A 26,373-nucleotide genomic window follows, 5' to 3' on the forward strand; every position below is an offset into this window, starting at 1 on the left:
TAATGGCTTCACCTCAACTTGTGAGGGTAGCATGAACTGGAAGCTTCTCCAGCAAAGCCAGAATGTTTCTTTCCTCAAAAAGTCTGATTTGGGGCAGAAAGAATACCTGTAATATTAGATGATATGTGCAGTTTTCCTGGGCATATGTGAGTTCCCAGGACAGATGTCTTCCTGCCACAGGCTCACCAACTCTTCCCTCTTAACACCCTCGTCTGAAGGATTAGGTTGCTCTGTAATTTATTAAGAATAGCCAAAAAATATCTTACTTATGACTTTGTGGGGTAACGTCCATGAAAGTTCTGAAAGTTGGTGATAACTCTGTTCTCTGATAAGTTGGAACTTTATCTAGATTAGAGGCAAGCTTCAAGCCTCTTTTTTTTTTTTTTTTGGGCCAAAGAAGAGTATATTTGTAGTTCCCTTAGAAATACCATTGACTTCAACAAATCCAAGTGCACAGTTAAAAAAAAAAGACTATACTTAAATACCATACACCCATATCACTAGATATAGTCATTTTTTCCCACAGCTGAACTGTGTTCAGAAAGTGTTGTGATCTTTGAAGACTGGGTTAGTTCAGACTCTGGTTTTCTTTTCCCCCCCATCAGATATAGATACCATTCTACACTTAATTCCATCTCTAATGAATGGAAAAAACACCCCTGACTGAAAGCTGAAGTTAGAGCCCAAAGCTAAATCTGAAGTTTTTTAGGGGAAAAGAAAGAGAATGCCACCTAGATCTGAAAGATTTGTGCCTGTTAATTTGTTTCTTTTTTGCAGCCAGCTGTTACAAACAATGACATTATGTTTGTAAAAATTCATTGTCCTTGGGACACACTCTGCAAATATGCTGAAAGAATGAACATTAGGATGCCTTTCAGGTAACAGAATACAATACTTAATTTTGTCTCTGGTTAAATTAAGAATTTGTCTGACAAAAACTATTTTATATAGGTTGACCGTTACATTTTATACCCACAATGTGGGTAGTTTCCAAATTATGAATGGTGAAGTATCAAGCAGATTAATTTACAGCAAGCATAGTGTTTATTAATGCTGCTCTGTAGGAGGGGTAGTCTTGCTTCAAGGATCCTTGTGTTGATCCAGTCACCTGGAATGGGATCTTTTCTGGGAACGTTTTAATGCAGGAAAGAAGCATGATTCCTGAGACAGCATTCCAGGGGTCAGAGGACTGGACATGGCTAGGAGAGGCAGGAGGTCTTCAGGAACCGACCCTCTCTATATTTCAACCCCACAGTGCAGAACTACCCAAGTTAGTTACTCCATTTTCCTTCCTACCGCTTAGTCCAGGAAGGGGACAGACAAATGCAAACTTACCTCCATTTTCAGTTTTGCACTTTTGTTACAGCTAGGAAAGAAATCAGATATTAGAGCGTGCCAAAGCTTTCTGTTAGAATTGCTCAGCCAACCCATTGTCGATTCCACAAGCAACAGATAAAGCAGAAGCCAAAGTGAGTCTTTCTATGCATTGCTGTCACTTTCAAAGCCTGTGCAATGTAATTTGTGTCCCCCCCTTTGGATATGATGAATTTGTACCACCTGATGAGTGGGTTTGGCTCATTTGCGTGTGTACAGTGAGCACATTGAAAGCTGTCTTAAGGCACAAGCTTCTGAAACTTTGAAATAATCAAAGCAGCTGTAATTGGTTCCCTGATTTAATGCAAATTAATTCCAATGGAGGATAAGTACATCTGCTGGCTCAAGGGCATTGACTGCAGCCTGCAGTTATTTACTCCAGAGAAGAGGTCTTGAACTTAGTGAGGCTCTTCCAGAAATAAGTAGATTGTGGATTCTATCAATTGCCAGAAAACGAGCCATTGGCTTTAAGAAAAAAACACAAATCAATTTCATGGAATTATTAGATTGTTCTTTAGCAATGCTATAAACAATCCAGCATTTTCCTCATATTAACTTCAGCCAGGAAAAAATAGTAAAAAAAAAAAAAAAAGCAAGGAAGGAAGGATTAATAGCAGCTAACATTTTTAGCAGTTTTCCTATTTTCCTTAACAAAGAATTTTGCACAGTGTTATTCCTTGCATAATGAAAGCATAAATATAACATTTAGATAACAAATCCTTTAGATTTTAAGATTTAAAAACTGATGGGATCTTCAGCAGAGTCTGCTGCAATCTCTACACATTGGTATCCTTCTGCCACTTCTTAGGTCTACAATAAAACGGATAGAGTCAGTGTGGTGCTGTATTTAAGATGATGGATTTAGGATTCAAGTCCATCCTTAACCATGAAAGCTCACTGACTGAGTCTGCCACTGTCTCTCAGCCCAAGCAACTTCACAGGGTTGCTGTTATGGGGAGTTTTCAGCCCCTGGAGGAATTGTAGAATATAAATCTAATGATAAATGATCCTGTTATGATGGAATCAAGGCCTTACATTAGGTTTGAGGGTTTCCTGGGCAAAGTAATGTTGCCTAATGGTCCAGCACTTACCCACATACTTCTGGCTCATGTATCTCTCTCCCGGTCTTGCCCAGGTTGTTCGTACTTGGCAAGCTTTCCAAGTAGTAGGGAAAGGCCACTGTGCAGCTCCAATCTTCCTTCTTCCAGTGTGTAATGTTTAGAAAGGGGTAGGTTGGGATAATGAAGTTATGCTGAATCTGGATGGAATCCTGAGATTGACGAAATGGTCCCTCTTCCCTTTAAAAATGCCCAGCTGAGTGGAGAAGTTTCATGCCAAGGGATAATTTCTAATTCTCTGTCCCTGACTTAATGACATTATTTTGAGGATGGGACCCCTTTGGGCATTGGTGTAAAATTACTGCTGCAGGCATCAGGCTAACAATTGTCTCATCAGCGCTGTCTGTAATTTTGATTCAAAACAAATTAAAGATACTTTAACAACCTTGCATCAATCATTAAAGGCCACTCAGATCTATATACCCAGACATGATCATTTTGGGTACTGATCCTGGGCCAAGTATTTAAAGATTCCCAGCATGTTGCAATCTTTCTTTCTAAACAACTTCTTTGAACAACACTGAAAATCCAAAACATAGAGGTTGTTGCCCTAGCCATGTAAAGACCAATTACCCATTTGGTGAAGAGTAGAGAATTGAGTTGTAGTTGAATTTAAAAGACTGGATGTCTTCCTTTTTCTCACCCTTCTTGCTCCGTACCATTGTTCCCCTGTTTTCTTCCAATCTTGCCCTTCTTCCATCTTTATGTAACAAAAGTCCTACTGCAAGTATGACTCAGCAGATCCTTAGTCATGCTCCTTTTCTCAGATTATGAATGGGAATATGCTACATAAACAAGTATGTCAGCAGGGCTATAACACTGGTTCTGGAGTGGATGTTGTAGGGCTCCTTGGTTTCATTCCACAAGCAATGCAGCCCCCATGCTGCTTCTCCTCAATGGAAACTCATGTTGACTACAGGAAAGTTAATCTGAGTTGTAGAATGCAGCATGTAGAAGATTTCACAGCATGCACTGTTAACTCAGAGCACTTTCTGGATCAGGGTTCAGACATAATAACAATCAGTATAAATATTCCAACTATAGTGCTGCTATCCCATGCAGGAGCTGGCACAAAATTAACATGTAGTTCAGCACAGCTGCATTTATTGGTGAAAGGACTTCCAAATAATGCAGAGTGAGATTATAAATAAAATGGTCCAGGTCAGTTTGTAGTGTGCAGACACTATTTTATACGTATAATACTCTAGCCTTATTCTCATCTCTAATGGAAACATGAAGACATGAAGCAATGGAACTAGACTGCCAATGACAGTGATGTAACTGTAGCTTAAATTACATTGCTTCTGTATTCTGTAGGAAGGATGAGAATTAGAATATAATTGAAATTAAATTGAGACATAGAACCTGTTATTTGTCAAATAAAAATGACTCGCTCTGCTTTGCGCACCATTAAAACTTTTTACTACTGAAAATTGGATTCACTACCCAGAATTGTTCCTGTGATTTTCCACTAGACTTATAATTATCTTACAGAACACAAATGAAAAAAAAAAAAAGAAAACTCATTTTTACAATTTCCTACCCAACATGCAGAATTCTGTCCAGCGTTGCTCAACAACTAACACTTGTAGATTGGTCCTACTGTAGAAGCTCGTTTAGTTCAGATCCCATTGTGTTATGTCATTACAAAAACAAAGTTGGTAAATTGTCCAGTAGCATCTCTTCAATCTCCTATGATCCCCTGGCTCAGTCTAACAGCTTACAGCAAGGATGGAGGTTTGCACCACTGTGGATTGCATGGCTTACCAGTTAGTGAGGTGCATATGTATCATACCAGTTAGCACATCCATATGCACACCCAAAACTTCCCCAGTCATGTTCCTCTTCAACTGGAGAAGTTCTCTTCCTAATAATCCCAGATAATCAGTCAGATTATCACTGAGTAGTCAAGGAACGTGCTTTTTACTGTGAAAAACAGCTTCCATAATATCATAGTACTGATATGCACCCAATCTAGTAAGCTGATGGGGAGTTAGTAGACAGCCTTAGTAGCAGCAATCATGGTGTGAAAGAAGGAACTACTGAGTGCCACTTTTAACCAACAATTACTGTGTTGCCTAGCCATGGCTTATCAATTAGAGCGCTCAATATTTGTTTGTATATTGGGGGAGGGGGAGGTAGCGGTTATTTGTAAGTGTGATTTGTCCTTAAAAAGAATCTACAATTTGAATTCCACATGAATGTATCAATTTTTCCAGCTGAATCAATACACATTTAAAAATACAAGGCAAAATCCCAACAGCATGAAGAGGCTATGCAGCTGTTTTTCATGGCATCCCTTTATGTATTGTATTTCCAAAATGGTGCTTTCTGCATTTATTGTTCCTTCAGATAATATTGGAAGATTTTTTGGTTTATTCAAAAAATCATTTGAGTAATCATTTAAGAATAATAGCAACAGAAGCAGAATAGAAAAGCAAATAGTTCCTTTCTCTGCATCCAGCTATCTACGGCCTATGACTTGTGCACAAAATATCAACTGATGTTTTTATTCATACTATTTTTGTTCATGCCATTAAGAAATAAATGTATAACTGAAAGGTGAAAGGCTTGCAGTCTGAGAGCTTTTGGTAACCTGTAACGTCTTAGGGCATGTTAAATGTTTAACTTAAGTAGCTCAGTTTTTATCCACGCAGTTGAGCTTCTGTCCACTTTCATTTTCTAATGGTGCATGCTATGACATTATTAAACTCTATTTCTGATATGTATTTCCTTCACCTCTATGTAAAACTGTACTCTGATGATTTTTGCTGTTCTTTCAGGAAAAAATGTTATTACACTGACTGGAGGAGCAAAACCATGGGCAGGTTGGTGGGTGATGCATAGCTTTTAATTTTGCCAGATAGTCATCCTGCATATGATAAATCCATTCTAGCAGTTGTAAATTTATCCCACAGGGCCTTGAGAAAGTTGATTGAATCATGGAGGCAGTAGAACTTTGCTGTTTATTTATTTTCTGCTTTAAGTATGTGACTGACCTCACCAGAAACAAGATAGCCCAATGATTATGTTTTATCAGTAAATAAAACAGTGGGGTTCCAAATAAGAGGGATATGAAAAAAATGGATCTTAAAAGCTCTGAGCAGAAAGAAGATTGTAGAAAATAAGTCTTTTATTGGTTCCTTTTCCTGTAGTACTAAGTCTTCCCAAGAACATTTATCTTCAGGATCCTGGGGAAACTCTAATTTGTATAAGCAGATTTCCATCCAATGTTAGCCATTTCCCTGTGATACCAACAGCCACCATAGCCCATCACATTATATTTTGGAAGGAGATAGAAATGCTGTCTAAGTTAAACTTCATTCTTTGGCTCCAACCCATGATTCCAACCCATGAGCTTTCATCGCTTTATTTCCTAAGGCCCCTTCAGGTGAACAAGGCAAAGACACACGGAGATCTTGTATACTAAGCATACAATTTCATTGGTGGCATGTCTCCACCCCCAAGAAGATGATGATGATGATGATGATGATGATGATGATGATGATGATGATGATGATAGCCACTCTGGGTGGTCAAAACATTTAAAAACACAAAAACAGCAGAAGACAAAAGAGCAATGATGGCAGAGAAAGGGAAGAAAGGGGCATCAGTCATCCTGCCAAAGGCCTGGGCAAAGAGCCAGGTCTTTAGGGCCCTTTGAAATGCCAGTAGAGTAGGAGCCCTTCAAATCTCAAACTGAAGATAGCACAGGGAAACTGCAATCTGGTGCGGAAAGTCCCAATTATTGCTTTTCAATGTAAACTTTTTAAAACACTTTTGCAAATATTGGTATTTCCAATATAACATAAATGTTTTATGAAGAATTGTTGCTCCATCCAGCTATGTTTATTTTTAATTTCTCAAGGAATTTAGAGAAGTTCTACTGCATTTCCATCATACTCTGTTAAGCAGGGTTTTGTTTTGTTTTGTTTTTTTAAATGTAACAGAAGGTGAAGTTGTCTTGTTGTAAAGCCAATTTCTCCTGTGATGGATTTATTCCATAGCAAAGTTTAATTGGAAGGAGAAGCAACAAACATAATGCTTTGAAATAAAATGACAGAATGCTCTTAACTCTGTTTCAAAGTAATCATCTTGGATATTACAGTATTACCTTGCCTTTACTACTGATATTGGTTGAGTATCTAAATTAAGGGAAAATAAGGAGATTAAGGTAATGATCTGACTAGGGTTTCTAGGAATGTGCATCTTGTTAATATTCAGACTATTTCATATGTTAATTATTTTTAAAATATATTTTGTGTGGAAAGCATCGCTTTTCACATGCAGATATTAAATATTTGTAGACTGTAGTATTTAATAATAAAAATTTACAACTGCTTACCTCCTCTTCCCAGTCATGCACGTGCTTGCTTTGTATCAGATATATCTTTTTATATTATATACATTTATTCTTACTTGCTTTAAATTATGTGTGAAATAAACCATTTTCTCGCAAGGAAAAAAAAATCTAGACAGGACTCGCATTCAGATAATATTAATAAAAATGATAGTTTATTCCCTATGGAATTATGATGATTTTTGAAATTCAGAAGAGGGATTTATAATCAGAATTACAGGTCTTTTTGTGTGTGTGTATGTGTGTGTGTGTGTTTGTTAAAACACTGTTCTTGTGTGTTTGGGTTCTTCTGTTAGGCGAAATTCCCAAAGGGTAATCATAGACCGGTGGACGTCTTCAATTATTTTAATGGAAAAGTCAGCCAGAGTGTGACCCCACGGATCTTTTAGTCACTCTTCTGGGATGTAGGCTTTCATTTGGAAAGAAACAAACAATATTTTACTTTTCACTTGGAGAGGAATAAGGGAAAGGAAAGAAACAATTCTGCCCACAACCAAAAGAAAGACACTACAGTATGTTACATATTAAATATAAATATTTTTGTGTATTTATTTTTTGTCAGATAAGACGACACATTTTTTGAATGCAGTCCTGTAGAACTATGTCTGAGAATAAGCTTTACTAAATCTAAGTGAAACTGTATTTGCACGTTGTGAGATATGCCTTTCTGATGGCTTGTTCTCACATGCCCATGTAATTTTTTAACAGCTGGGTGCATGCTCATAATTCCATTTAAAAGCACAGAGTCACCAGATACTCTCTGTTTATGCTATCAGGGTAGCCGAGGGGACTTCCATGTGACTTCTAGGGATCAATAAAGAGTCATATGTGAAAAAGTATGTTAGGTCTGACCAAAGGCTTATGTAGTCCCGCATTCTGTTCCAGTGACTGACCAAAAATCGATAAGCAACCTCTCAGAGTGATAGTTTCTTCTTGTCAGTTTCCCAATACAATGGTGTATGAAAGCTTGATGGCTCTGGTTTTGCTTGTAATGGATAGCCATCATGACTAGCAGGCCCTGATATCTTCTTCTCCATTAATTCAACTAATCAGTATTTAAAGCTATCCAAGTTGGTGGCCATTACAGGATAACAAATTTTATAAAGTAACTGTACATTGTCAAGAACAAGGGATCTCCCACCATTCAGCTTTACTGAATAACTTCATTTTCTGGTACTGCTGGTAAAGGGAAAAAAAACACACACACAATCCACTTGCCATAATCATCTTGGTTGTCCTTTTCTGCACTTTATCTTGGACTCCTTCTTGGGGACTGGGGTTTGGGGAAAATGCAGTATAGTCACACCATTAATTTGTAGCATGCCATGTTATTTGCAATTTTATTTTCAATTTTCTTCCTATTGATTCCGAAGATGGATTTGTTTTACAATATATAAATTCTTTACATATATGGGGCTGCTGCAAGCAGCTGTTTGTTGGACAGAAATTGATTAAGCATTTTTTTTCATAAATGGAATAATTGAATGTTGCTTCTTACATTATATTTTAAAGGCAGTGTAATATACAGATAAACTGCAACTAGATTAACAACTCTATTCCAGAAGAACAGGGTTAAGTCACACCAAAACCCTGTCTAGTCCCAATTCTTTTCCCATAAGGGACTCCTTAGGAAGTTCACGTGCTGAACAAGTGTAAAAGAGCTTTCTCCAACAGCTGTTCAACCCTGATACTAGAAGTAATATATCACTGGATTTACTATATCACTACTGGCAACCTTATCCTCCATGACTTTGTTAAACCTTGTTTAAGGTCATTCAGGTTGATGGCTATAAGTCCATAGAAATGACAACTCACCTTTATCATACTGCCAGAATGAAAACTTCTAGCCAATGCATCTAGAGGTCTGATCAAAAGTCTTTCTTTCATATTCTTATCAATTTGCATTGATATTTTCTGACATAGACCTAATTTACAAAAATTGCACCAGCCACTTTAAAATACAAATGCAGAGGCTTAAAATGGATAAATATGAATATTCATACACAATGATATCTATTTGACACTTGTAACCAAAGTTTATTCTGACTGAATTAAAAGGATCCATTTGCAGTTTGCAATCATTTCACATTTGGTGGCTATATAAATTTGCTTGTCATTATTAAAACATTAATTTTGTTGTTTTGAAGATACTATATGTATATATACAAACTGTATTTTCACTTTAAATTTACAATAGTAGCTTTGCTTTTCACAATTGGACTATGAGGGAAAATGTCTATTTTTTCTGAATCAAATGAATGACAGCATAATCATGAAATATGAAAGCTAGAAGGTTGGGGAAGTTGGATAACAGGATTCTTTATTTTCCTTTTTTTAGCAAAATAGAAGAATTAATGTATTTGTATACTAAAAAAAACTTTCTCTTTCCATTGCTGCTTGAAAATATAAACACTTTTGTAGGAAGCTATACTTACAGATGCAGCAAGGCCTTGTTGGTGGGGTATTGTTTTGTTTTGCTCTGTTCTGTTCTGTTCACTCTGTCACAATATATACTGCCTCTTGTATTTTAAGACAGAGGTGCGTTCTTGTAAATCTCTCCAGAAGAGGGCATCAGTTTGACCAATGAATATAAATTGATGTACTTCTAATGATTTTTTGAAGAAATATTAAGACTGTCAGCATCTACCACCCACTTATACTACTTGAAGGCAACTAAACCCTTCTTTTGGACAGTGAAGGTGAAGATATAGGGAGTAGGTATAGACAACTGCACTGGTTCCCATGAGAAAAATGCAGTCATGATCTTCAGTGACATTTTAGCCAGTGTGAAAAGGATACACTGTACACCAAGTTCATTGAAGAACCCATGACTTTCCTACCATGAAAACTGGATTAGAAGGACAAGTATTCACTCCTAGCTTCCTTTTCAGTAGCTCTGACAAAGTCATTGCATTTGTTACTGCAGACATTAAAGGCCTCTCCTTGTTCTACACGTTATTATAATTGTTATCAAAGGTACTCAGAATTCCAATGATCTTCCATCATTAACTGAGTGGGGTAACACTCCCTCAGGCAGAATTAGTGCACAACCTGGGGGTCTCCCTGGACTTGTGGCTCCTGTATGAGGACAAGTGGCAGCTGTGGCCAGGATAGCCTTTGCACAATTACATCTTGTGCACCAGTTGCTCCTATTTCTAGATGGGAGGCACTGCTCATGGTCACTCATGCATGAGTCATTTCCCATCTGGACTATTGCAGGACACTCTACATGGGGCTGCCCTTGAAGAGCATTTGGAAGCTTCATCTGGTCCAGCATGCAGCAGCATGGGCAGTATTGGGCATTCCATGGTACACTCACATAATACTGCTGCTGTGTGAGTTGCATTGGCTCCCAGTAGGCTTTCAGGGGCAATTTAAAGTGCTTTTAAAGCTCTACATGACATGGGGCCAGGTTTCTTGTGGGACAATCTATCTGTGGGTGCAATAAGAGTGGAGAAATAAGTATATTTCTCCACCCTTACCATCACAAGGTGATCCTTAGTAAAGGATCTGGCCTGTGCTTAGTTAGACTTGCTTGTCATCTTTCTCCAGAGACAATTTAGACTCCCCTTAGGCTGTTTTATCTCCTGGATTTCCTATGAAAACCAGGGGGGGTTCTGGGATCCACGCACATGGGAAGCCTACACCGGGATGATCCAGTCCAAGGCTGCCGTTGCCTGCTTATTCCAAGCAATGAGTAAGGACTTGGTCAAGCTATGCAAAAGAACCAGGGGCTACCCCAAATTCCTGATGGAAACTGACTGGTCCTTCAGGTACCTGCAATAGACCAATCAAAGTGGTATTTCCTCCCTAAGAGGCTAGCAGGGAGTGATCTGTCCATAAGAACTGACTGACAACAACATCCCCCAAATCCAGATGATACCACTACTGCCTTGAGACAAAAACCATATCTAATGTGTGATCTCCACTATGAGTTGGGCCATCAGTAACTTGAATCAAGTCCATGGTGGCCATGAACTACTGAGCCACCTTTGGTTCCAGTTCCAGAGAAGGCAAGTTGAAGTCCCACTGAGCCATCAGTCAGGGGAACTCTACCACCAACTTGACCACAGCCCTGAGCAGCTTGGGTAGCTGCAAAGCAGGGAGATTGGTATACTAGCAGCAGAAAGAGAAGCTCACCTCTGGTTGTTTGTGGAGCAATGACCAGGACATGACCAGAGCCTCCTAGATGACAATAATTACACTTCCTCCCCTCCCCCAAAGTCTCACTTGGTGCCACACCCAAGTAGGCACATTTCTGTGAGGGGAAACCCACCCCCCTTCTTACCTAGGTACATTTCAGTAATGCATACCATTTCACTATTAATCAAGGTTGAGGTAAGGCTTATTAGAAACTGACTGATCAGTAAGTAACAGCAGATGAAAATCAGGGCCACCAAAGCTCCAATGACTAGGTCTCAATGCTGAGCACAAGAGACTGGAACACAGCATCAGGACCAAGGACCAAGGACACCTTACCTGTAGTCAGCCCACCACCTTTTTCCTGACATATCTCCCTATACACATTACATCTATTATGTCTCTGCTTGTTGCCTTGTCTCTCTTAGAAAACCTACCAACCTGATCTTTGACTTCCCTCCTCCAGATCAAAGGGCCCCATCACACACTAGAATTAGATGATAATCTTCCAAAATAGTTGACCAGTCTTGGTACCTGAGTGCTTTTGCAAGGCATTCAGCACCCAGAACCAAGTCAGCCAGCCTACCTACTAGCCTCCACCTATGCACCCATAGATATCTTGGTCATGCACCTAATGCTTTCTTAAGGTGTTTTTTTTTTTTTTGTGGGAGGGGGGTTGTTTGCTTTGGGCCTGAACAAGTCCCTGCAGTTTTCTTGGCAAGATTTCAGAAATGGTTTGCCTTCTTCCCAGGGCTGAAAGAGGGTAACTGGCCCAAGGTCACCCAGCTGCCTTTGTGCCTAAGGTGGAACTAGAACTCACAGTCTCCCAGTTTCTAGCCTGCTTACCATGGACTTCTTTCACTGGGACATGAATCATTACATAAAATGTTCCACAAGGAAGCACAGTCAAATGTCATATAGACCCTATGGATGTAATATTAAATTTATCGATTCCTAGCACTGATTTTAACAGGATATAGATTGCAAATAAAAATAAATTCTCTTTCAGAATCAGACACTAAATTTATGTGATAAATAGGATTCTTTTTTATTATTAGACATTTTACCTTTTCCAATATTTTCTTGGCATATTTTCTCTCTCTTTTTTAATTACCAAGCATTTATTAAGACTGGTGGAGTTTTCATGCCACAACTATTGATTAAAGCTAAGTCTGCCTGATCTATTTAGCTGAATTGCCAAGGAGCATGTGAGTAGCTATAGGACATCCTTAAATGTCTGTTAAGCATCAGAGCATTTACGATTGTTGGAGAGGGCCTTAAGTTGTGCCATCAATTTGGGGAAGCATGGACCTACTCTCCTGAATGACTCCCCTTCCCTAAATTAACAGAAAGCAAGCTTGCATTTCATCCTTCTGCTACCATTACTGTCCTTTTCAATATTTTTCACAGGATTCCAGACATCACATGACATTCAAACATGGATTCCCCTTCATGCTATTAAAGATGACTAGCTTTAATTTGAAATAGTAGCAGCAATGCACTGACACCATACATATCAATCAGATTCTATGTAAAGATCTTAATACTTCTTGGTGATGTAGGGAGGGGCCAGAGCAAGGAAATATTAGACTTCGTAGTCCCCACTGGCACTAATTCCAATCCAGATTGGGGTACTTTTTGTGTACAATTAACTAAATAATGAGAAAATGGAGCAGGATGACATTCATTTTGTGTATGTTCTAGTTCAGTCTTCAGTGGAACATTGTTCAGTCCTTACATGTATTGCTTGGGAGAATCTTTCCCTAAACTGGGCTTCAAACACATATGTGGTTTTCAACTCCCATCACTGGCCATGCTGCCTGAGGAATTCCAGGAGCTGGAGTCTACACATCTGGAGGGCACCCAGGCTGGAAAAGGCTATTTTAGAGCATTCCTGCTGGTCTTTTCCCTTCTTCTCCCCTCCCTCATTAGAATTATGTTAGAAACTATAATTATTTTCATCACTTCATCTTACAGACTTTGTATATCTGTCACTTGTTCTGTTTTAGATGAGAAACAGTTTTAGAGACTGGGTGACTATTCCTTATTGATTTGAAGTCTAGCATTGTCCTTCCAGTATCCATTTCAGCATGCCAAATATATAATGAAAGCTACAGGAGACATATGGTAATAAAAGAATGTGTTTTCTTTCCAGTTTCCAGAGGAATATGAGGGAACTGAAAAGCTGGTTGCCCAGAAATCCAATGAAACTTGATAAAGAAGCACTTCCCGACCTGGAAGAAACAGATTGCTACACAGCTCCTTTCAGCCGAGCACGTATTCACCAGTATGTGGTGGACTTAAAATATATTCATAGGAGGCCAGCAATAATATTTCCTTTTTTTCTCAGCAGCTAACATAACAACAGTCACCACTAACAGATGTGTGATGTTGAAACTGAATGGAAAGTATATTCTAAAAATGCTGGAGCCTATATTCAGAAATAAGTTACAGAATGATTTTCAGCTGCATTGATCAGAAGCTGGTTCCACTCATCTAGTGTTGACTTTCTTAAATCATCCTTCATAACAGTTAAAAAACATAAGATTCAGTTTAGTGCTTTGAACTGATAATTGTTTTAAGATGTGATTGCTCCATTGCATGGTAGCTTAATTCAAGCAACTGTTTCAAGTTCTCTGAGCAAAGCATATTTTGTTTGTTTGATTGTATTTGATTCTTCTACTATAACATATTTAAACAGCTTCAACATGGCATAAATAAAACTAAACATGTCAGGATCTATATTTGAAATTTGATATTTTTTTATTCATTATGAGAAATATTTCATGCTGGGAGGTTGACAGCTGTTTCCAACATTAATTGATATTAACTGTGTCTTCAACAGTTTTACGATAAACAACAAAGACAGCTTCTTCAGCAACTCTACAAGGAGTAGGATAGTGCACCATATGCTACAGAGAACAAAGTATGAAGATGGAAAACCAAAAATGGGTACAAATTCATTTTAATATAATAATACAAGTGTTGGAATTCTTGTTGTTACCAACTCAATTCTCCCAGTAAAAAATGTTTGGTCAATAATGAAAATCCCAGACACAGATGACTCATATTGGGACAACAGTGGGAATTATCAAAATCAGGACTGAGCCCCAGTGCTTATTTTTGAGTAAATAAGGAAATAAATTATCTACAAGCTATACTTTCACAACTTCCTTCACTCCTGATTGTCTTTGACATGTGCATGTTTTCTATTATTTATTGTGTACTTAGGTAATGCCTTTAGCAGAAATAGGTATTTTTGTATTAGTAATTAGACAGAAAAGATTGGGGGAGGGGGAAGGATATGGAACAGAATATGAAGATTCAGTGTTTATTTATTTATTTATTTATTTATTGAATTTACATTGTGCTAAACTCTCAGCAGTTTACAAGATATGTAAAAATAATTAAAGCATCCACAGTACTATGATTAAAACAAACTAAACAAAATAGTAACACCATAACATTAACAACCCACAACAAGTAAAAGATGGTGCAGTAGGTGAGCATCATTGGAATACTTTGTTTTTAACAAACATCTGAAGCCATCAAGGAAGGGCCTAGTCTGATCTCCACCATTCCACAGCACTGGCACTGGCACTGAGAAGCAGCATCTTCTAGCTTTGGTTACGCTCATCTCCATGAAGCATGGGACTGTGAGGAGTTTCTCTCTCTCAATGCTTTAGTAGGTCATGCCAATATAGGTTGGAGAAGACAGTCCTTCATATACAACAGTAGGATCCCAGGCTTGTCTTTACAGCCCAACCTAACATATCAGCATTTATATGCCACTATCTCAGGAATACAATCAAGGCCATTACCATCCTTCCCTGACCTTGGCATCAAGCCTGCTGAAGGATCCGATATCTCACTGAGCAGATTTTGGACATGGGGGCATCACTGCTCTTGGCCAGCCAGGTTTCAGTAATCTGTGCCAGGTGTGCTGACTCATCTGCCATCAAGTCCTGTATGAAGGTGGTCTTACTGCAAACAGATCTGGCCACGTGTCCCCAGTATGGAGCCATTAATTTGAAAGTTGAGATTGCCACTACATTGGAAGCTTCCCTTCCCCTCTAACAGCCCACCTTATGTTCTGTGCCAAATCTCCCTTGATTCAATATTACAAGGATATGACTACACTCAACCCCTCCTGCCAGAGTTGAGCAGCCTGCCTCTTTTTGTAGCCAGAATGTACACAACTAATCAAACCTCCAGACTCACTATCAAAATATTGCTCAGCTGCTGCCCCTGCCACCCACACATACCAAATTATATACCCTTCTTATGCCACAGTACTAGAGCCCTCACCCTCCAGACACACTCAGAGTCCTCCCAGATATTCCACAGAGTCACAGTACAGGACCAGATGCACAGGAGATTGCTGCAGGGTTGGCAACGCCCCACCAGCCTGGTCTTCAGTGTTGTCTGTGCTGTCCCAAAGTGTCCATGTGTCCACAATGGCAGCAGTCAACTCTGCAACACAGGCCTATGTACACACACAAAATAGCTGAAGGCGCTCCTGCACCTCTACCAGAGTCTCCTGGCAAATGTGATACAGGTAAGATAATATTTGGTCTCTATTCTCCCTCACTGTGTGCTCATTCAGGATTTACCCCCATTCTCTGCTCCTCCACTTCTTCTAGTGCCTTAGCAACCTTACTTGCTGAAAAAATCATTGGTGGTGTGATCCTTCCTGACATGGGCAGTGGGCCACCACATTTAATAAAAGTCACCAACAGCCAAGAAACAACCATGGTTGGGAGACTAAGGGTCTAAGACTCTTTGCCTAATGCCAACTTGAGCAAAAAGAAAAAGATAAGTTCATATACCATAATAAGAAGCCAATCAAAATTGCTTAGTGAATAATAGAAATGTTTCTGAATTAAAGAAACAAGCTATTCTATAAGGATGAAATCCATAGCACTTCCCAGAAAGTGTTGCTTTCTAAAGCATTTTTCAGTATCTCAAACTGTTTCTGCCCATTGCTTTTGTGGCCAAACAGAAGTTATAAAAACAATTTCTAATAAGTCTGTTTGATTTCCTCCCCTAAACACTGTGCTCAGAAGGAAAAAGAGAGAGAAAGAACACTTGGATAAAAATGATTCTCTGGTTGTAAGTTGTAGCTTACAACTTACCAAATTCTTCCTCCAACTTTTCCCTGCTTGTTGCTTCCCTTTTATGAAGAGCTTGCTTCAAAATGTCATATTCCAGCTGGCAAATGGAAACTGAAAACAAGTTTCAGATTTTGGCAGCTTCTTATCAGTTTGTCTGATCCTGAGAAAATTCCAAATATGTCCAACATGATCTACTTTCTTTTGATGTTGAAGTTCTGTGAGAAGTACATGCACTCTACTATTACTTCTACTACAAGTAGATGTCAGAAAAATTAGCATCAAGAGGATTGGCTTGTTGTGGTCAAGCATTTCTAGCAAAGTTGCTTTTTGATCCTTGGATGTCAGCTGATACTACCATTGTGAGGCAGAATTCACCAAACCTTAGAATGTGAGCTGTGTTTAGGCTGTGGTGAGACAGATTAATTATTTCCATTGATGTTTCAAGTCATGTTAAAACACATGTACATATACACACAGAACTATGTACTATTTTCCTTTGTATATGGCCATTTGTCAATATGATCAGAGTCAAAACGCATGAATGTGGATCAGATCAATACTTGGAAGGTTAATCTCAGTCGTGATAATGAGCAGAAGATTGGTCCTTACATGGCTTACCGTAGAACAAATTTGCTGAAAAACCGTGAGATAATAAGGTCCTAAAATAATAGTCCTCAGATTATCTTAAGCTAATGTGATTCCAGACTTGGAAACAGGTTTCATATCTATATTTTTATTAATGTTTAAAGAAAATTGTTTGGCCACTACTTACTTTAATATTGATGCAGAGTAACTTTTAACAATTCAAAGATTTGTAATACATCTTCTCTGTTTAGGCATTAACAGGTTGCTGAGCAATGGAACATATGAAGCTGCATTTCCACCTCATGAGGTAGTTTATGTAGTAATGCTTTAAGCGTGGTATGCCTGTGCTAAGTTTGCTTTAACCTCCTGAAGCCCATGTGTAACATTGAAGTTTCCGCTGAGTATTTGTATTTCTCATTTCTGTAAGGCTTCTCTGAAAGTCTTTTCTTCTGACAGTGATAACATGTTTGATGCTACTGTGCAGCTTTCCACTGTATTAGATATTTTTTATTGCTTGGCAGGCAGCCCCATCTGATGCATATTTACTCACAAGCAAGGCACAGTGGGATTTATTCTGTATCAATATCCAAAAGGTTTCAGCCTAAGATATGGAAGCTAATTCCTACAGTCAATGTACTGTTTTGAAACTCTTTCCTGAAAAACAATAAGGTTGTAATTCACAGAAGCTGCCTTATACTAACTCTTCCCCTTGAGAGACCATATAGTGCATCTGATGCTTAAATTTCTGGCTCATACATTTATGGTTGACATTTTGGGTTCTAAAGAGTTGCCACTGATTCCATTCACTGCATTAAATGACTGCTGTGTGTTTTAGAAAGAGAGAGGGAGGGAGAGAGATTTAAGATGTGTTCTGTAGTCAGGATAAAAATACAGATTTGGTGCAGTCAGCTTTTAGTTGAAGAGAATTCAGCCTGCAATATGATATAAATATATATTACAGAGAAATAGAGGGGAACTTCTAGGAAAGTGACTTGATGCACTCAAGTCAAAAAAACATTGTCCAATGCCCTTGTAGGTCCTATTTACAGTGCTTGGCTGAAGGCCCACTGCCTATCATGTCATGAAAATGTGGAAGAAGATCGTGTCAGCAAGACAAAACACTTTGTGCCCTAGTACAAAGGAATTCATTCCTGTAAAGCTCACAGTGCACCTGAATTACAATAAGATGTCATGTTGTAGCACGTACTTCAATCAAAGATGCAGACATCTGATGCACATACAGCTTCAGCATACAGTGTTGGCCTCTCCCCATGCACTATGTAAGATAAAAAACAAAAAATCACAGCAGGAGCACTGTGATTGTAGTGCACACACAGTCGTCCTGCCTCTCAAGATCAGAAGAAGGTGAAAGGGCTCTCACAGAAACATTAATAGCATAGCAGGAAATTTACCATGAATGGTGGTGACTACCAACTCAGTCCCCTTCATGGATCACTGCCTTGTCGTGGCGAAGGGGCTTGCGTAACTCAGTGAAGCCATGAGCTATACCGTGCAGGGCCACCCAAGACGGACAGGTCATGACAGAGAGTTCTGACAAAATGTGGTCCACTGGAGAAGGAAATTTCAACCCACTCCAGTATCCTTGCCAAGAAAACCCCATGGACAATGTTAAAAGGCTAAAAGATATGACGCCGGAAGATGAGCCCCTCAGGTCGGAAGGTGTCCAATATGCTACTGGGGAAGAGCGGAGGACATTTCCAAGTAGCTCCAGAAAGAGTGAAGCGGCTGGGCCAAAGCCGAAAGGACGTTCAGCTGTGGATGTATCTGGAAGCAAAAAGAAGGTCCAATGCTGTAAAGAACAATATTGTATAGGTACCTGGAATGTAAGATCTATGAACCAAGGCAAGCTGGATGTGGTCAAACATGAGATGACAAGATTGAACGTCAACATCTTGGGAATCAGCGAACTGAAATGGATGGGAATGGGTGAATTTAATTCGGGTGACCATTATATCTACTACTGTGGGCAAGAAACCCTTAGAAGAAATGGAGTTGCACTCATAGTGAATAAGAGAGTGGGAAAGGCAGTAATGGGGTACAACCTCAAAAACGACAGAATGATCTCAGTGTGTATCCAAGGCAAACCATTCAATATCACAGTCATCCAAGTCTATGCCCCAACCACTGATGCTGAAGAAGCTGAAGTTGACCACTTCTATGAAGACCTACAACACCTTCTAGAACTAGCACCAAAAAGATGTCCTTTTCATCATAGGGGATTGGAATGCTAAAGTAGGAAGTCAAGGAGTAATCGGAATAACAGGCAAGTTTGGCCTTGGAGTACAAAATGAAGCAGGGCAAAGGCTAATAGAGTTCTGTCAAGAGAACAAGCTAGTCATAGCAAACACTCTTTTCCAACAACACAAGAGACGACTCTACACATGGACATCACCAGATGGTCAATACCGAAACCAGAAGATCATGAGCTTCTTACTGCAAAATTTAGGCTTAAATTGAAGAATGTAGGGAAAACCACTAGACCACTCAGGTATGACTTAGATCATATTCCTTGTGAGTACACAGTGAAGGTGATGAATAGATTTAGAGGATTAGATTTGGTAGACAGAGTGCCTGAAGAACTATGGACGGAGGTCCGTAACATTGTACAGGAGGCAGCAACTAAAACCATCCCAAAGAAAAAGAAATGCAAGAAAGCAAAATGGCTGTCTGATGAGGCTTTACAAATAGCTGTGGAAAGAAGGAATGCGAAAAGCAAGGGTGAAAGGGAAAGATATAAGCAACTGAATGCAGATTTCCAGAGAATAGCCAGGAGAGATAAGAAGGCCTTCTTAAATGAACAATGCAAAGAAATCGAGGAAAACAATAGAATGGGGAAGACTAGAGATCTCTACAAGAAAATTGGAGATATGAAAGGAACGTTTAGTGCAAAGATGGGCATGATAAAGGACAAAAAAGGCAGGGACCTAACAGAAGCAGAAGAGATTAAGAAGAGGTGGCAAGAATACACAGAAGAACTATACAAGAAAGATCTTAATGTCCCTGATGTCCACGCTGGTGTGATCACTGACCTTGAGCCAGACATCCTAGAGAGTGAAGTCAAGTGGGCCTTAGGAAGCATTGCTAACAACAAAGCTAGTGGAGATGACAGTATTCCAGCTGAGTTATTTAAAATACTAAAAGATGATGGTGTTAAAGTGCTGCACTCAATATGCCAGCAAGTTTGGAAAACGCAACAGTGGCCACGGGATTGGAAAAGGTCAGTTTACGTTCCAATTCCAAAGAAGGGCAACGCCAAAGAATGCTCAAACTATCGCACAATTGCACTCATTTCACATGCTAGCAAGGTTATGCTCAAAATCCTACAAGCTAGGCTTCAGCAATACATGAACCGAGAACTACCGGATGTACAAGCTGGGTTTCGAAGAGGCAGAGGAACTAGAGATCAAATCGCCAACATTCGCTGGATCATGGAGAAAGCACGAGAGTTCCAGAAAAATATCTACTTCTGCTTCATTGACTATGCAAAAGCCTTTGATTGTGTGGATCACAACAAACTGTGGCAAATTCTTAAAGAGATGGGAGTACCAGACCACCTTACCTGTCTCCTGAGAAATCTGTATGCGGGCCAAGAAGCAACAGTTAGAACCGGTCATGGAACAACCAATTGGTTCAAAATAGGGAAAGGTGTACGACAAGGCTGTATACTGTCACCCTGCTTATTTAACCTATATGCAGAGTACATCATGAGAAATGCCAGGCTGGAAGAATCACAAGCCGGAATTAAGATTGCAGGGAGAATCATCAACAACCTCAGATATGCGGACGATACCACCCTAATGGCAGAAAGTGAAGAAGAACTAAAGAGCCTCTTGATGAGGGTGAAAGAGGAGAGTGCAAAAGCTGGCTTGAAACTCAACATTAAAAAAACTAAGATCATGGCATCTGGACCCATCAATTCCTGGCAAATAGAAGGGGTAGAAATGGAAGCAGTAACAGACTTCATTTATTTGGGCTCCAAGATCACCGCAGACGGAGACAGCAGCCATGAAATTAAAAGACGCTTGCTCCTTGGGAGGAAAGCTATGGCAAGCCTAGATAGCATATTAAAAAGCAGAGACGTCACCTTGCCAACAAAGATCCGCATAGTCAAAGCTATGGTTTTTCCAGTAGTAATGTATGGCTGTGAGAGCTGGACCATAAAGAAGGCTGAGCGCCGAAGAATTGATGCCTTTGAACTGTGGTGCTGGAGAAGACTCTTGAGAGTCCCCTGGACTGCTAGGAGGTCAAACCAGTCAATCTTAAAGGAAATCAACCCTGATTGCTCATTGGAAGGATCGATAATGAAGCTCAAGCTCAGATATTTTGGTCACCTAATGCGAAGAGAGATCTCTTTGGAGAAGACCCTGATGCTGGGAAAGATTGAAGGCAAAAGGAGAAGAGGACGGCAGAGGATGAGATGGTTAGATAGCATCACTGAAGCAATGAGCATGAAACTGAGCAAACTCAGGGAGGCAGTGAAGGACAGGAAGGCCTGGCGCAATATGGTTCATGGGGTCACGAAGAGTCGGACACGACTTAACGACTAAACAACAACAACAACCAACTCAGTGCTTATTTTCAAGAATATTTTCTTGACTAAAGTTTCTCAAACTGTGTTCGGTAGAACTCTGAGGTTCCCCAAGAATTTAGGAATCCCAAGAGAAACTAAGGGCAAAAAAAAAAAAAGTCAAATGCAACCAGTTTTCTCTCACTAAAGCTTTGCTCCTTGACCAAAGATTTTATGATTTTTTGTTTTTTTTAATGAGTGCCACAGTCTTAGAAAGTTTGAAAACTCCTGCTCTAGACAAAACCTCAGTAGAATAACTGGAAAAGAGAGAGAGAAAACTTAGGTTCATATATTGTTTTAACATGTGATTTGTCTCTGGTTTTAGTGAAATATTTAGTTCCACCCTATGGAACATTTTGCCCCCTGAGGTGAGATTGGCCCCCACTCTTCTGGCCTTCTGGAAGAGTGTTAAGACCTGGCTCTGCCAACTAGCATGGGGACCCAGTGGGGATTCGCAGTACTGGGGGGGCTGCTGGGGAATTCTGGGAGTTGGAATCCACATGTCTTAAAATTGCTAAGGTTGAGAAACACTGTATATGAATTCAGCCATATGGTTGTATCCAATGTGGCTTTGGGCTAGTGGGAAGCACTTGGAGAGGGCTTCCAAAATTTGCTGATCACCTTATTTATTATAAATCTGGGCATTAATCACGAAATATTTCAGAGAACTTTCTAGTCATCTTCAGCACCTAAGTAGAATAATTATGGGGTTTATTAGAGTGGGAAGGGACAAGAAAAATTGCACCTTATATGCAGCACTTTCTACTAGTGCTAAGATACCAATGGATGCATTTAGTTATTTGATTTTTATACTTCGGCAATCATATTATCTTTATTTTTTTATTTTTATTGATTTTATTGTAATGTTTTTGATTGTTGTGAGCCACCCAGAGTTGTTGAGAGTCAGGCAGCATACAAGTTCAATAAATAAATAAATAATTCTATCGAGTCCTTCCCAAGGACCTGAGATAGGCAGACGTTGCTGTTTGATGGTGTTAAAGGCATCTTCACAGGATGTAAGCTATTCAAGTAAAGCTGCCTTTTGCAATTTATTGATGGTGATTTTGTCAATGCTGATGGTCTTCAAGTGGTGCTCCAGATGTTTTGGGATTGCACCTAAGGCGCCTATTACTATTGATACTATCTGCTTTCTTTTGCCACAGTCATTCTATTTCTATTTGCACATCTTTATATTTTGTGATTTTCTCCAGTTCTTCTCCAATTTCTATTATTATTATTATTATTCGTGAGTATATATACTGCAACATAACTTGTAGCAAAAATATGATATGGTTGCTTGAAATAAGAACTCTTTAGCAAGGCACACAATTACCGCCTTAGCAGGGCTTCTGAATAAGTCCCACAGATTTCTGTTGGATATATTTCCTCATCCCCAAAGTGTATATAGGAGTGAAGCATTAGATCTGAATCCCACTCTTTCCATAAGCTTCTGTTGCTTTTCCACCTCAATGTTTAATTGTAACATACAGATTAATGAGAATGAATGAGCTGATTATCATAATGTATTCTGTAAATATGCTATATAAATTTGCATTAATAATTAAGGGAATCTCTCAGCTGGAAAATGCTTCAGTTCCATACTGTCAGTATGAAACATTTCTAGACAGATCAGTCTGATTATATTCCAAAGAAATGTGTTCATGCTGCTAAGAGGTTTCAGAGCTGCATCAGCTTTAGCAAAAAGCTTGAGATTATGTTTGTTTAGCATTGTTCAGTGTCACATGAGCCAATTATTAATAATATCCTCATTTTTCAAAAGAAGCATTTATTTTAATAATTTATTTTAAGACCCTTTTGCTATAAGCATCATACCAATTCTTCATTATTTCAACTTGGGTCTGTGTGTGTACTCCAGGGAAGTCACAAGAGCAGGCATCCTATCAAAACGCATGGAGCTAAGAACCATCGACATCTGTTATATGAACGCTGGGCACGATGGGGGATGTGGTACAAATACCAGCCTCTGGATCTGATTAGGTAATCAGATAATATAATAGAAGTTGTTTCACTTCTGTGTCATTGAGCTCCCCGTGAGCAGAACAATAGAACTCTTCTTCATTTGTCATACAGTGAAGGCTTGTTTTAATGGACTAATTAAAGGGAAGGGGGAGTTCATTATTCCTGAAAGTCCAATGAATTGAAGGGTACTTCATTGTGGTGATGCAAATGAGTCATTTGCATCATATGCATGATAATGCCATTGCACAAGTGATAGACATTGATGCCAATAACCTCATAATCTGCATGATGATACCATTAATTAAATTAATGTAATTAGCAGCATTTTCATAATGACATCATTATGCAGATTGCAATAGAATTCTACCTACTGCACATAAACTCTGAAAAATTGAGGTCCATAAATTTCAGGTTTCACTTAATTTCACAACCCATGGTATGTTATTTGATTTATAGCCATTGAACAGAATGGCTCTAACAGAAAAAAAAATGTGTTTATCATATCAGTCTGGCTGTGTTTAGAAATATTTATAGAGTTCCTTTGTATTTTAAGGTATTCCTGATTTTTTTTTTCTTCAAGTCACAGAAAAAGTACACAAAAAATAAAGACAGATAATATTGCTCCAAAATTCCTTAACTATGCTAGAACTCAGGATAAATTGCAACTTTGGGGGCAGTCCAAAGTCCACCTAGAGCAGTATTTGCTGGGTGGGGAATTCTGGGAGTTGAAGTCCGCACACCTTAAAAGGGATGAGGTTGAGAAACACTGATGTAGACCCTCTGCATCACTTAGGAAATCCTGATTTCAATTGCTATCTTCTCCCCACAAATTCCATCTTAACAGTTTAACCAAAGCATATTCCAGAATTTCAGCATCATTTCTTTTAAACTGTAATAGTGATCATCTATAACTGGTTTTTGTTTTGGTATATATGCTGATTTTATCTATGAACTGTCAAGGCCAATCCAAACACAGTATCACGTCCCTGTCCAAATGTCCTAATCCTGCTCCTTCTGCATGAAAATTCTAGTTGTCTCCCATTTTATTGGAAAAAAAAAAAAGACATGAATTTTCTCACATGTAATCAAAGGCCCTAGAATTAGATGGTAAGGTGAAATAAAATAATTTTATTCTATATAAAGTGTCCTTTCTTTGCCATACAGTAACTGATAGGGTTATTCATCTCAACCTTTAAAGCAATTGTAACTTTACTCTCTGTCTCTGTCTCTGTTTCTCTCTTTTAAATGCAGGCGATATTTTGGAGAGAAAATTGGTCTTTATTTTGCTTGGTTGGGATGGTACACCGGGATGCTTATCCCTGCAGCCCTGGTTGGATTATTTGTTTTCCTTTATGGGTTATTTACCATGGATTCTAGCCAAGTAAGGTAAGAGATGAAAGGATGTCATATTTATAAATAAATAAATAAATAAATAAATAAATAAATAAATAAATAAATAAATAAAATGCCTTTTGTGACAAAGAGTCAGCAGTGGATCAGCTATGCTAAAAGTAAAGGTTACAATCTGTAGGGCTGTGCAGCACTTTGGGCTCAGTTCCAAAAAAGTGCTTTGCTGCTTAAATAGATTACCTGCCTAAAACTTGATAAAGCAGCTGTGTCTTGCCCCAGCATCTCAGGACTGCTGTCTGCAGACAAGAATTCACTAGTAACAAAGATAATTTCCACTGGCAAGAAGTGGATTTGTGTGGGTGTGTGAGCTTCTTTTTTGTGCAAACCGGGGCCTGTAATTGAATGTGAGGAGCTCAAGAGTTCCAGCCAGATGACCATGGAGAAGGCGTACGCTTTGTAGAAATGAAACTGGTTAACGTAGCATGTTCACTTCAGTCTAACTTAATTTGTAGAACATTGTAGCCTGTTTTTACTCAAACCATACTTGTCTATTTAAGAACAATACTCTCTCTTTCTCTCTCTCTCTCTTTGATACTTTTCTGTTCAATAATAATTTACAGTGCAAATATGTTTGTATGCAGAAAAAATAAAATTCGCTTTAACAGATTTCTATGCTCTAGAAATCAACAAACAAACAAATGTCATAAAAGTGTTTTAATCATGTGAGGAATTATGTCAGAAATAGGATGTTAATATTTAGAATATATTAATTTTGTATATTAATTCTTCAACTACTTAACTAAACAATTGCAAAGTCCATGAGCAGAATGCATTGTCTTTCCACTGTTTCCACCCTGAATGACTCCATTGTCCATTGAGGGGCTGGAGTTAACTGTGTTATTTGTTCTTTTTGCTTGGGCAAGAGATGGGGAATGAACCAGGGTATCCTAGTTTACTCTAGCTTTGGAGGAGTGCAGTTGTTTTGTTTTGCTTTTTTAAAAAAACATTACCCAGATGAGAGTGGGAAATCTGGGGGTGGTATGATGCGGTGGTGCAGGTGATGTGTGCTGGATAAGGGGAAGGATGTAAGCTGGTGTTCCAGATTAGGGGATGCTGAGCAAGTGGCAGAAATATCCCCAAAGTTGGAGTCAGTAGAGTAGTTGTTCTTTGGTGGTAGGGAGAGGTCCTTTGACATGGGGGAAAAGTAGCTGGATTGAGGAAGGTTGGTGTGGTCTGGGGGACTAGGCACACAGTGATATCATGGTGGTGACGGGCAGAGAGAGAGATGGCAAGAGACAGAAGATAGGCCATTTGTGGGAAAGGTGGCTTCTAGCATTGATATCACATTCCAGCTCCTTGTGCCCCAATGACTGGTCATCTAAGCTCCAGTGGCCTTGGTTTCTGGGTACTGTTATTTAATGTTTGGTTGGTCTGCAGTAAAGCTCTCCTTATCCACAATGTAATTGTGGATAAGACAGCTAACCTTGTATGCATTATCAAAATGTGGCTGGATGCATGGGGGGGGGGCGGTCCCTCCTTGGAGATGTGCCCAGGTGAGCTTCATGTGTGGCACCAACCATGACTCCAGGCAAGGGTAGGAATCTGAGAAATCCTGATAACTTCCAGGTTACTGCTCCAGTTGCTATTCCCTATTTGTGAAGTTGGGCGGTAGTGATCAGAGGGGATTTTTGCTAATGTGCCAGTCTCCCTTCTGCACAGCACAGCTTGGCAGTAGTTTCCTGAACTTATGATTCTGGGGGACTT

The 26,373-nt window shown here is 39.1% G+C and overlaps 1 protein-coding gene across 1 annotated transcript in view; it reads left to right on the forward strand.

Moving 5' to 3' along the window:
• Positions 1-26,373, forward strand: part of ANO3 (anoctamin 3) — a 215,280-nt gene that overhangs the window by 133,424 nt on the left and 55,483 nt on the right. Inside the window, exons 6-11 of the mRNA XM_088145840.1 lie at positions 778-878; positions 13,148-13,279; positions 13,838-13,944; positions 16,943-16,998; positions 23,156-23,277; positions 24,511-24,645. Of these exons, the coding sequence (XP_088001966.1) occupies positions 778-878; positions 13,148-13,279; positions 13,838-13,944; positions 16,943-16,998; positions 23,156-23,277; positions 24,511-24,645 (653 nt within the window). The remainder of the gene's footprint in view (positions 1-777; positions 879-13,147; positions 13,280-13,837; positions 13,945-16,942; positions 16,999-23,155; positions 23,278-24,510; positions 24,646-26,373) is intronic.

This window comes from Python bivittatus, unplaced genomic scaffold (genome assembly GCF_059951505.1).
Source record: "Python bivittatus isolate LINGU-HERP-01145 unplaced genomic scaffold, Pbiv_v1 ctg000480_np1212, whole genome shotgun sequence".
NCBI lineage: Eukaryota > Metazoa > Chordata > Lepidosauria > Squamata > Pythonidae > Python > Python bivittatus.